The sequence below is a fragment of the Microcaecilia unicolor genome, chromosome 6 (genome assembly GCF_901765095.1).
Source record: "Microcaecilia unicolor chromosome 6, aMicUni1.1, whole genome shotgun sequence".
NCBI classification, from domain to species: domain Eukaryota; kingdom Metazoa; phylum Chordata; class Amphibia; order Gymnophiona; family Siphonopidae; genus Microcaecilia; species Microcaecilia unicolor.
The window spans coordinates 291,711,860-291,724,757 of NC_044036.1; the positions used below are offsets into that span (position 1 = coordinate 291,711,860).

Below are 12,898 nucleotides of genomic sequence, written 5' to 3' on the forward strand. Positions count from 1 at the left end.
TTGGGGGGGGGGGTAGAGAGAATGAGTGAGAGGACAGGTGAGGGAGGACATTGAATTGATGGAGGGGTGAGGCAGAGATGTTCGATGGCAGGATGAAGGGGAGATGCTGGATGGAAAGGAATGAGAGAGAGAGATGGAAGATCCTGCAAAGGGGAGAGAGAGAGGGGGAGATGCTGAATGGAAGGAGAAAGAGAACATGATGGAAAGGAATGAGAGAGTGGGAGATGCTGCGAAGAGGGGGAGACGCTGGATAGAAGGGGGAAGGGGATGGAAAGAAACAGGATGGGCAGGGGAGAGAGGAGAATTGCTGGACATGGATGGATGGAGGAGGCAGGGGAGAGAGGAAATTTGCTGTATATGGATGGATGGAGGAGAGGGCAGGGGAGAATGGAGAGTTGCTGGCCATGGAGGGGAGGGCAGGGGAGAGAAGAGAAATCGCTGGGCATAGAGAGGAGGGCAGGGGAGAGAGGAGAATTTCTGGACATGGATGGATGGATGGAGAAGGCAGGGGAGAGAGAATTTGCTGGATATGGATGGATGGAGGAGAGGGCAGGGGAGAATGGATAGTTGCTGGACATGGATGGATGGAGGGGAGGGCAGGGGAGAGAATAGAAATCGCTGGATATGGAGAGGAAGGCAGGGGAGAGAAGAGAATTGCTGGACATGGATGGAGGGGGCAGGGGAGAGAGGAAATTTGCTGGATATGGATAGATGGTGGAGAGGGCAGGGGAGAATGGAGAGTTGTTGGACATGGATGGATGGAGGGGAGGGCAGGGGAAAGAGGAGAGTTGCTGGACATGGATAGATGGAGTGGAGGGAAGACAGGAAGGAGATGCACATGGATGAAGGGGAGGAAAGAGAGGAGAAATGTTGTGCAGGGAAGAGAGGAGAAATGTTGGATAAGGATGGAGGGAAGGAAGGACAAAGGAAGGAGATGCACATGGATGGAGGAGAAGGGAGAGGAGAAATGCTGGACATGGATGGAGGGGAGGGAAGACAGGAAGTAGATGCACATGGATGGAGGGGAGGGGAGTGAGGAGAAATGCTGAATATGGATGGAGGGGAAACTGCTGAATTTAATGGCTGGATCGGAACTGGTGAAACTGGAGGAAGGATAGGGACAGGGCTACAGATGGTAGATAGGACGCATAAGGACACAGGAGGATGGTGGACATGGTGAGTGAAAAAATATCAAATGGAAAGAAGACACTGGGACCAAAGTGAATAGAAAAACTAAATGCTCAGACAACAAAGGTAGAAAAAAGTATTTTATTCAGAATTTATTAATTGGAATATGTCTGCTTTTGGAAATGTGCATCTGTGATGTTTTGCATTTGTTTCAATTTCTCTAGTATTGCTGCATGCCGAGTTTGACTTCTTGAGGTAACTTTCCAGATCAGTATTTTGCCTTCATAGTTTTTGATTTCTAGTTTCTTTTGACATGTCTGTTGTTATGTGTTTTTCATATGTGATCAAGGTGCAGTATTCTGCTAGCATGTAGTATTTGCAGTCTTTTTGTTTTGGTTTTTTTCACGAGGTAGTGTATTGGTGTTTTAGAACTTGGTGTAATTACAGTTCTGCCTTTCCACGCATAAGGTTGTAGCTCGTCCTGTCCTTGGAATTAGTGCTGTCATGGCTTGGTAAGGTTATGAGTGTGTTTTTGCACAAGTTTGTGTACAACGTTGTGCAGTGGAGAGATCGTGTGTTGGCCTTACTGAGGTGGCACCAAAACATCAGAAAGGGTTTTAGAGCCTAAATCATGACATACTACCTGTTGAAGGATCTACATATAGAGCCTATGCATTTCTAAGGTCAACACTGGTATGGTATGGGAAAGGGGTTGGGGAAATACTACTGGAGAGGAAGAGGGAGTTCTGGATAAGGAGGAAAGAAGGAAGGCAGGAAGGAAGGAAGGGAGAAAGAGCTGGCTTGATACATCATACATATTCATTATGGTTATTCCCAAAAAAGCCAGCTCTTTCTCCCTTCTTTCCTTCCTCCAGATTAGCATATTCATTTGCCTATATATATGTGCAAATGAATATGCCCCGCCCCATCCTTTGCCCCTCCAAATGAAACAGTCAAACTATGCCCATGGTGTAGTCTGCTGATATTCTCTGATTCAATATATGCATGGATGCTCCTGGGGCTGGAGAATAGGCAGAATGGGATGACATGGGCATATATATTTATTTATAAAGCACACACACACGTAGAATGATGCTTTCTGGCATGCACATGCACATACTGATGCCTGGTGGTTGGGAGGCGGGGATAGTGCTGGGCAGACTTATATGGTCTGTGCCCTGAAGAGCACAGGTACAAATCAAAGTAGGGTATACACAAAAAGTAGCACATATGAGTTATCTTGTTGGGCAGACTGGATGGACCGTGCAGATCTTTTTCTGCCGTCATCTACTATGTATGTATGTTACCCTTTGTTGGGATCATTTTGTAAAGCCATATGCTGTCTCTATATATAAGCCTGATGGCATAGGGTTTTTTTTTTTAACCGACTGCCTAACTTGTGTGGCAGATATGTACATGCTTTATGCAGAAAAGCTGCCACACAAACTTACACCTGCTCTGAAGCACACGCACAGCTTTCCTGTTTTATGTGCTCATACATAAATTTATAAAATACAGTAAAAGTGGAAACCCTGCTTCTGGAATGCGCCGTTCAGGTAGAAATGTTTATGTATATGCAGGGTCTTGTGCATAAGTTTACACATATACCTCAGGCAGCTTTATAAAAATCTATTTCTATATATAAAAGCGGTAAGTTGTAATAAAGGATTTTTCATGCACATATGCTGGTATAATTGAGAGTAAATATACAATTGTGACAAAAACAGCTTAAAGCTCTTAGACTGTCCAAAAAATGTACATCATTATTTGGTCCAAATAATTAATATACTAGCTACCCTTTTCGGGATTATATGCTGGTTTATGCACATAGACTAGATTTTATATATGACACTTAAAAATCTGCGCTGAAAAGAAATACACCTAGATGTATTCTATAAAGTATACCTAAATGGAGGCATACTTTATAGAATAAGCCTATATTTCTATGTGGTTTATAGAATACACTGAGTGCCCGTCCAAATGACTAAATTTAGTTGCTGGCAGTTATGCCAAATAAAACTTGGTATTAATGCTGACGCCTAACTTAAGCTTGGACCGGATGTATTCTAAAGCCATGTGTATAGATTTTAGAAACTCCCGTGACCATGCCCCTTTTCAACTATGTGACTAAGAATTTATGTGCATCACGTTATAGAACATTCTTAGACAGTTCTGCGTGTAAATTCTAATGCCAATTAATGTAAATAATTACTTGTTACTTGGCAATTGTTGGCACTGATTATCTTGTTAACTAATGAAGTTGTGTGCGCAAATACTGAATACAACTGGATTTGCTCACACAGCTTAACTTGTGCTATATAGAATCCTGGGGAAAATGCCTCATAACATATTGAGTCAGACCAGTGTTCCATCTAGTCCAGTATTCTGTTTCCAACAGTGGCCTATCCAGGTCACAAGTACCTGGCAGAAACCCAAGTAGTAGCAAGATTTCATGCTACCAATTCCAGAGCTCAATAACAGAGTATGGACTTATCCTCCAGGAACTTGTATAAACCTTTTTTAAACCCAGATACATTATCCTCTGTTACCACATCTGCCAGCAGTGAGTTACAGAGCTTAACTATTCATTGAGTGAAAAAAATATTTCCTCCTATTTGTTTTAAAAGTATTTCCATTGAGGGTCCCCTAGTCTTTGTACTTTTTGAAAGCGTAAAAAATCGATTCACGTCTACGCGTTGTACACTCAGAATTTTGTAGACCTCAGTCGTTTCTCCTGTCTCTTTTCCAAGCTGAAAAGCCATAACCTCTTTAGCCTTCCCTCATATGAGAGGAGTTCCATCTCCTTTATCATTTTGGTTGCTGTTCTTTGAACCTTTTCTAATTCTACTATATCTGTTATGAGATATGGCAACCAGAACTGAATGCAGTACTCAAAGTGAGTACATAAGTAATGCCAAGGGTCCATCGACCCAGCATCCTGTCCATGACAGCGGCCAATCCAGGCCAAGGGCACCTGGCAAGCTTCCCAAACGTACAAACATTCTATACATGTTATTCCCGGAATTGTGGATTTTTCCCAAGTCCATTTAGTAGCGGTTTATGGACTTGTCCTTTAGGAAACCGTCTAACCCCCCTTTTAAACTCTGCCAAGCTAACCGCCTTCACCACGTTCTCCGGCAACAAATTCCAGAGTTTAATTACGTGTTGGGTGAAGAAAAATTTTCTCCGATTTGTTTTAAATTTACTACACTGTAGTTTCATCGCAAGTCCTAGTATTTTTGGAAAGCGTGAACAGATGCTTCACATCCACCTGTTCCACTCCACTCATTATTTTATATACCTCTATCATGTCTCCCCTCAGCCGTCTCTTCTCCAAGCTGAAAAGCCCTAGCCTCCTTAGTCTTTCTTCATAGGGAAGTTGTCCCATCCCCGCTATCATTTTCGTCGCCCTTCGCTGCAACATTTCCAATTCCACTATATCTTTCTTGAGATGCGGTGACCAGAATTGAACACAATACTCAAGGTGCAGTCGCACCATGGAGCGATATAATGGTATTATAACATTCTCACACCTGTTTTCTATACCTTTCCTAATAATATCCAACATTCTATTCACTTTCCAAGCTGCAGCAGCACACTGAGCAGAAGGTTTCAGTGTATTATCGACGACGACACCCAGATCCCTTTCTTGGTTCGTAACTCCTAACTTGGAACCTTGCATGACGTAGCTATAATGGAGGTCGCACAATGGAGCAATACAGAGGCTTTATAGCATTCTATGGTTTTATACCACTCCTTTCCTAATAATTCCTAGCATCGTGTTTGCTTTTTTGGCTGCCACTGCACACTAGGCAGAAGATTTCAGCATATTGTCTACATTGACACCTAGATGTCCTGGATGCTGACTCCTAAGGTGGACCGTAGCATCAGTTAACTATGATTTGAGTTATTCTTCCCAATGTGCATCACTTTGCAGTTGTCCACATTAAATTTCGTCTGCTGTTAGGATGCCCAGTCTTCCAGTTTCCTAAAGTCTTCTTGCAATTTTTCACAGTCTGCATATTTTATTTATTTATTAGGATTTATTTACCGCCTTTTTGAAGGAATTCACTCAAGGTGGTGTACAGTAAGAATAGATCAAACATGAGCAGGAGGCAATTAGAGCAGTAAAAATAGTCGAACAATACAAAATTTGGCATGGTATACTACTTGCAATGACAACACAATATGTACTAGAACATTATAATTGGTAGTGAGGCAAAGTTGTAACATATAGATGAGTAAGAAAGTAGGAAGAATTAGAAAGTAAGGTGAATGATTTGAAGAAAGTTGCACATGAAGTCAGAGAGATGGTTAAATATTATCTCAGCTAGGGTAGGAGTGGATAAACATGTCTCGCTGCAGTATATGCAGCCCGAGTCAATCCTTGTGTGTGTGAGACTAACAACCTTGAATAATTTTCTGTCATCTGCAGATTTAATCATCTCACTTGTCATTCCAGTTTCCAGATCATTTATAAATACATTAAATGGCACCGGACCCAGTACAGATGGCCATTTAACCCTACCTTCTGTTTTCTGTCCAAATCCACAACAGAACATTGCCGCCTATCCCCTGACAAGAACGTGCATGCTTATATGTCACCCAAGTGTAGGCGTGTTTGGAGTGGAGTCACAATTTATACACAGTGTTTATAAAATACACACACACGGAAACATGCATAGGTTCATTTTGCCTGTGATTTCTGCAGAATTTGTGCTAGTATTTTATAAAAACACCTAGGTGCCTGCTTAGTCTCCTTGCTTAGGAAATCTGTTATAAAATTACCCTCATGATGCTGTTTTATCTGCAGAAATATCATATAAAAGTATCCCACAATTAACACTTAGGCCAGATCATTTCTTGTAATCATCATTGACTCCTTTACTATGAACTTTGGTGGCCACATTGCAACTACCAGTGGACCCTGACTGCCAATGTTACCTTCCCCATGGGTTTCTGCCGCTCTGAATTGGGCTGCAGAAGAGTTCTGTTTGTTTCTTTATTTGGGTATTTTTAAAAACTGATGCTTATATAGCTACTAACTGTAATTCCATCACCTTGTGCTGATCATTTGGAAAGGTGTGTTGGGAAAGGGGATGGGATTTGATATACTGCTGGTTTATATATTATATACAGGTACTTATCTTGTACCTAGGGCAATGGAGGGTTAAGTGACTTGCCTAGAGTCACAGGGAACTGCAGTGGAAATTGATCCCGGTTCCTCTGGTTCTCAGCTCACTGCATTAACCATAAGACTACTCCTGTACTCCAATAGTATTTGTTGCGCTTCTGGGTCTGAGCTTTTGAGAAGAAATACAGAAGTGAGATGAACACGAAAAGGAGAATTTTATATTACATAACTAATCAAAATATGGCTGTGAAAGGGGAAATGAAAACTGCAAACAAAAAGGGAAATGAACCCTAAGATAGATATTTTATTAGCCTATTTATATTTCACATTTTTCAGTAGGTGGAGCACAGTGATACATACATAAGCATCAGACAGCAAGGGGAAAAACAATACACTACAAACAATAAAATGTTTTTTACATGTCTAAAATCAACAAAATAAAATCATGTTAGTAACCTGCAAGCACTGATAATTGATTCCATTCTTCTGGGCCCATGATGGAAAGGGAGCAATGAATCTACATTAAAGAAAGGATGGAATGGTATTAACCTTCCCATTCCTGATACCTACACTGACTACATAGTTTTTACCTTTAGATTGTAAGCTCTCTTGAGCAGGAACTGTCCTTCCCCATGTTTAAACTTGTACAGCGCTGCGTAACCCTGGCAGCGCTATAGAAATGCTAAGTAGTAGTAACTGTTTTTCAGATTGTAGATCATGAGCAGGGGTGTATATGTTGCAGATCTGATTATACAGCTGGCACTCTGGGAGAACAAGGGCATATTCAGATGCAAAGTTCTGCACTAGGCACAGAAATAGTCATTTTCATTTTCTTGCAGATAAAGAAAAGCTTGACAATGCTGATAATCTACAAATTGAGTTGACAGGATAACAAATTATTGGAATAGAATGTTGTGAATTCTAATTAGGTATTTTCCCCTTAGATATCCTTGATAAAATGATGTGATGTTTCATGCTATTTGGGATGGGTGATTACATGCTACTCTGCAGACTTATGTCAAGCAAAATGCTTGTTTGTTTGTTTTTATTTTATGCTTGATTCAGGTAGGAATCTTAGGCACCACAACAGTGTTTTGTTCTGAAATTAATGATAAGTTGATGAAACTGCTTGATAGGTTCTGAGTTCCTGTATGTTACATGTTAAGGAATTTTTTTTCTAAACCAAATTGTTTTCTGTCTGCAAATGAGAAATAACACCATGGGCTTATGTCAGCAAATAAGTTTTCAGATTTTGGTCCCCTTTAGACTCCCCAACTTAAAATCATCTGCTCTGCTCCAGTCTTCACCTGGGCAGTGACAGTGGAACTCATAGGCTGCCTGTGGCCTGCACCAGGGCTTTCTCTATGAACTGTCCTGCCCTTCACAAAACAGGAACTTGCATCAGAAGGGGCAAGATTGTTCACAGAGAAAGTCCCAGAGTAGGCCACAGGCAGCCTATGAGTGCCGCTGCCTGGGCGAAGACTAGAGGGAGATGATTTGAAGGCATGGGTTGGGAAGTGTGGTCTGACAGGGAGTTCATATGCAACACATGTACCTGGAATAAATATGCCACTGTCTAACACAGCTTAAAATGGTATACTATGGGATACGCTCAGATGCACTGTGGTAACTGTCATATTAGCACACACTAATGACGTGCTAAAAACAATTTTAAATGTTTTTTTGGGAGGGGGCATGTCAGGGGGGGGGGAAGAGTGAGCATTCTCTACTAATCAGCACAGCTACATTACTGCATGGTAACTGGTTAGCACAGGAAGCCCTTACCACCTACAAAATGGCACAACATTAGCGGCTGGCCAGTAAAATACAAACAAATGCAAACAGGCCATTTTTACGGCTGCAGTAAAAAAGGCCTTAGCATGCAGGAAAAACCTGCATAAGGACACACTAAGGCAGTGTTATGCTGGTAAATGTTTAACAGCATGCTCTCTCCCCGGTCCACCTCTGCGCCCTCCCCGTCCACTTCTGCGCCCCCCTCCCCCAAATTGCAGAGCTGGCTATAGCCAGGGAGAGAGCCTGGGGGGGTAGGCAATGCATTATTCCAGGAAAACAAATTAAATGATCCCAGGTTCCAATCTAACTCATGTTTAATGTGGGATAAAATGCCGTAAATAAGTAAATAAATATAAACTTTTAATGTTGAGCACCTGATTCTCAAAGTGGACATATTTCAAACACTATAATGAAAATAAAATGATTTTTTTCTACCTTTTGTTAATATATGGCCTGGCTTTAAGGCTACCACTGGAATAGTGATGGCCAAAGCTATGCAGCCTAAAACAACTGAAAAAGTACTGACTAGGCCAAACAACAAGTAAATGATTTAATATTTGAGAATCTGCAAAAAGCAGGTCTGAACAATGAGTCCTGCCACAAATTGGTACAATTTTTAAATCAAATACAGCACCTGTAATGAAAGAATGATGGATCAGATGAATAAAATGGGGCTTATTATTTTTGTATAAAATGATACAGAGGTCATACAGAGTTCATAAGATGGTATGAAAAGTATTGCAACAGGGAGATGTGACACTGGTATCTCAACCGCAAGATAAGAAAAACAACTTGTTCCCAAAACATGCTGATAAGACCGCATGGGAAAGTATCATGTAAGAAATTGAGAGCAAGGTATCTCACCATGTACTTCTATGGAGAGGTTTGTGTATAAAAGAGGGGAGATTTTGCCTTAGTTTCGGAGTCCTCCCCAACGCTTCTCTCAGACGGCAGGGCGCTGTGCAGATGAACCCAGAATCTGTCTGATGTCTGTATTTGTATCAACTTGAAGACTTGTCTTAGGGTAAGGAATAAAATGTACCTATCTATTTAAACCTATCTCTGTCTCTATTTTTATTGATTCTATCTTCTCTTTACCTTACATTTAGCCTACAAGGTAGATCCCATACAAGTGACACTCAGTTTTGGACAGAAAGCAGTAGTTATGGGAATTAGTTTTCAATTACGGCTCCTAATGCCACCCCAGAACAGACCCCCTTGTGATTGGGTGACAATGGAGGTTAGAGAAACTATACAGAACCTGTTATATGAAATAAGTACCTTTAGTCCCCCAGTGTGAAAGGGGCAGAAAGAGGTCTTTAAGAAAGGGACATTTAAACACTTTGTTGTCTGGTGACTTTGTTTTTCTGATCATGCTGGCCCAGTATCCGATTCTGCTGCTATCTGTCCTCTTAACTCCGTTTCCAGGGCTTCCTTTCCATTTATTTCTTTACTTTCCGCCTTTCTTCTTCATTTCTTGTCCCACATCCGTAAGTAAAAGCTGGGTCCTCCGCAGACTTGACTGTCCAGTGGATCCAGCTTCTGCCTATTTTCTTATCCATGTGCAGTTTTCCTCCTCTCTTCCTTTTCCCTCATCTCACCTCCTTCCTCACTTTTTCCTTCCCTCCATCCATATCCAGCATTTCTTCTCTCTCCCTTCCCTTCCCTCCATCCATATCCAGCATTTCTTCTCTCTCCCTTCCCTCCCCTCCATCCATGTCCAGCATTTCTTCTCTCTCCCTTCCCTCTCCTCCATCCATGTCCAGCAATCCTCCTCTCCCCTGCCCTCCTCTCCATCCACTCATGTCCAGCAACACTCCTCTTCCCCTGCCCTCCCCTCAATCCACCCATGTCCAGCAACTCTCCTCTCCTCACCCCTGCCCTCCTTCCATCCATCCATATCCAGTAACTCTCCTCTCCCCTGCCCCCTCCATCCATCCATACCCAGCGATTCTCTTCTCTTCTCTCCCCTGCCACCCCCCCCCCCGGCCATCCATACCCAGCGATTCTCTTCTCTCCCCTGCCCCCCCCTGGCCATCCATACCCAGCGATTCTCTTCTCTCCCCTGCCCCCTCTCCAGCCATCCATACCCAGCGATTCTCTTCTCTCCCCTGCCCCCCCTCTGGCCATCCATACCCAGCGATTCTTTTCTCTCCCCTGCCCCCCCCGGCCATCCATACCCAGCGATTGTCCTCTCTCCCCTGATTACCTCCGTCGAAGCGGCCGCGTCATTGAAAGGTCTGCCCATCTCTAGCCTTCCCTTCGAGTTCGTTTCCTCAGAGTTCCGCCCTTGCGGAAAGAGGAAATGACATCAGAAGGTGGGACTCTGAGGGAACAAACTCACGAAGGGAAGGCTAGAGACAGGCAGGGCTTTCAATGACGTGTCCGCTTCGACGGAGGTAATAAAAATGATTTAACCCCCCCCAGGGCGGCACAGGCAAACGAGGGCAGTGGTGGGAGGTGAGGTAAACGGGGTAAGCATGGCTTGTGGCACCCTCCTGCCATGCTTACCTCGTTTACCGGAGCTGGCTCACCGTGCTCAACAACCGGCTCGCAAGATCTTAAAAATTAACAACCGGCTCTTGCACACCACTGCTCTAAGGCCACTTTTTGCTGCAGCTTAGTAAAAGGACCCCTTTATTTGTAAAAAGAAAAGCAGCAGATTTACCAGTCACAAGTGTAGACACAGAAAAATAATGAAGATCTTTACGTGCTCAAGGCTTATTTATTTGGTTGTGCTTTCCAGGGGGGCTGAGGGGCTGTGGTAGTAGGGATCTATGTGTATTTGATCAATCTCTCACCTGCACTATTGCTTGTTAGTTTCCGAGCACGTTAGGTATCTTATTTTGGTTACTGCACAGAGGCAAATTATTGGGGGGGGGGGGGGATTGTCCATTTCTTGTGTATGCTCACATTACTTGCATTGTACTGTAGTAATTGTTTCCTGTTAGCCACATTGAACCTGAACTTGTTTGGGATAATGTGGGATATATAAATGTCTAAAATAAATGATTGCTTGATTGGTGGTGGTGGTGGTGTACTTTATAATATGATTCTTTTTCACTTGGAGAGGATGCAATGGAAGTACAGTATAGTAATAATAAAAATAATCATCTTTGCTTAACTAAAATCATTGTTTTGTATTATTTTAGGAATCTCTCTAAGAAATATCAGCCTAAAAAGAACTCCAAAGAAGAGGAGGAATACAAGTAGGTATTTTAACTTTGTGTAGAGAGGTTGAAACAGATGAAGCCTGAAGTACATATAAAAACATTAAGTTCAGGTGGTAATACACTATGAAATGTCTACCTAAGAAGTAACATTTAATCAAAAATGAGGATTCATTCAAAACAAACAATAGTTAAACATGAACAAAGACTATGAATGAATAGTGTGCACCAAAAATATAAGATATGAGGAAAATAAATTGTAAAAGAAGGGAGGAAAAGACCTCGGAAATTGTCTGTGGACTTATATCTATCTTAGATTCTTTTAGTCCCAATAGACTCCCTTGTAATCATTGGCCAAAAAACCTCCCATTCAAAATTTTTATTTAACAATACAATACCTTTTTTTTTCAGATATTTTTTTTTCTGACATCTCTCTATATAAAAAGCAACACCAACGTTCTATGAAGCCTCCAGCCGGAAGTGTGAAGGGGGCGAAATATCCGGTTTGCCTATGAGTGTCTGCCCCGCCCTCTCTGTAACACAGTCAGTGAAGGAAAACAGCAGAGCACGAAATCAAATCGCTGGCTCTGTAACAGTGAAGGACTCAGAGGGGGGAGGGGAGAGAGGCCAGAGGGCAGGGACACACACACTCCCACATGCACACAGAAGAAAACATTGCTAGCCCCCGTTTCATTTGCATCAGAAACGGGGCTTTTTTACTAGTTATTCCATAATTTTCTGTAATTGTATCATTTAGTGAAAACCATCTCTGAAGAATCAAACTTAAAGAGTATGTTGAAAAAGCACTTATCTGGTCAAATCCCAATGGAGTTCACGTTCTAAAAAGCTTCATCAGCAGAATTTGCATGGCCAGAACTCCTTTGTACAAAACAAAAAATAAATAAGAACTTCCACACTGAGGAGGAAATCAAATTCAAGGAAATTCAATTTCACATCACTCACATTATCTTTATAGCAAACTCTGTTTCATATTGTCCAAAACCTGTCAAAACGACACTCACTTAAAACAGGAACGCCAACCATTCATTATCCAATCACAGTTTAGTGAGTGATTTTCTGAACAATTGAAAAATAACACATCATTTCATGGGTGGGACTGATTTGATCACTGATTTGATCAATCTAAATAAAGTTGTCATAAAAAGGCTGTCCACTCGACTGCAGTATTCAATCCTTGCAGTTCAACTATTTTTAGTTTATAAATCCAACTTTATTCTAATCTAAGCAACTTTTTACTTCAATCCCTGCCTCGAATGTTTGCTTGTATCTGATCAGTCACAAAACACTGTAATTGGTCAAAAGAATGATGAAATGTCAAATAATGTGTCACTAAAAGGGGCTCCTGCCTTCGCTCGACTTATACAGGATTTATGTCCACTCAGGCGTGTAGATAACTTTGTTATAGTTTTCCCCACATATGTACATCTGCAAGGACATCTGAGCACATAAACTACAAAGTCTGATTGGCAGTCAGTGTGCATTTTTAGTTTATATATCTTCTCATCGTTGGTAGAGTGGGTGCATGTTTTTGGTGTGCACCAGGCCAGTTTTTACTGCATCTGGGGAAAAGGGCTTTTTTCAATGGGCTGGGAAAAGGGCCTGCGGTAAAATTCAAACCAGCGCGTTTCTATTTACGGCCTGAGCCCTTAAT

The 12,898-nt window shown here is 41.9% G+C and overlaps 1 protein-coding gene across 9 annotated transcripts in view; it reads left to right on the plus strand.

Moving 5' to 3' along the window:
* Positions 1 to 12,898, plus strand: part of FNBP1 (formin binding protein 1) — a 203,271-nt gene that overhangs the window by 66,913 nt on the left and 123,460 nt on the right. For all 9 annotated transcript variants that reach the window (XM_030207836.1, XM_030207839.1, XM_030207841.1 and 6 more), the window contains exon 3: positions 11,209 to 11,265. In XM_030207836.1, coding sequence (XP_030063696.1) covers positions 11,209 to 11,265 — 57 coding nt within the window. The remainder of the gene's footprint in view (positions 1 to 11,208; positions 11,266 to 12,898) is intronic.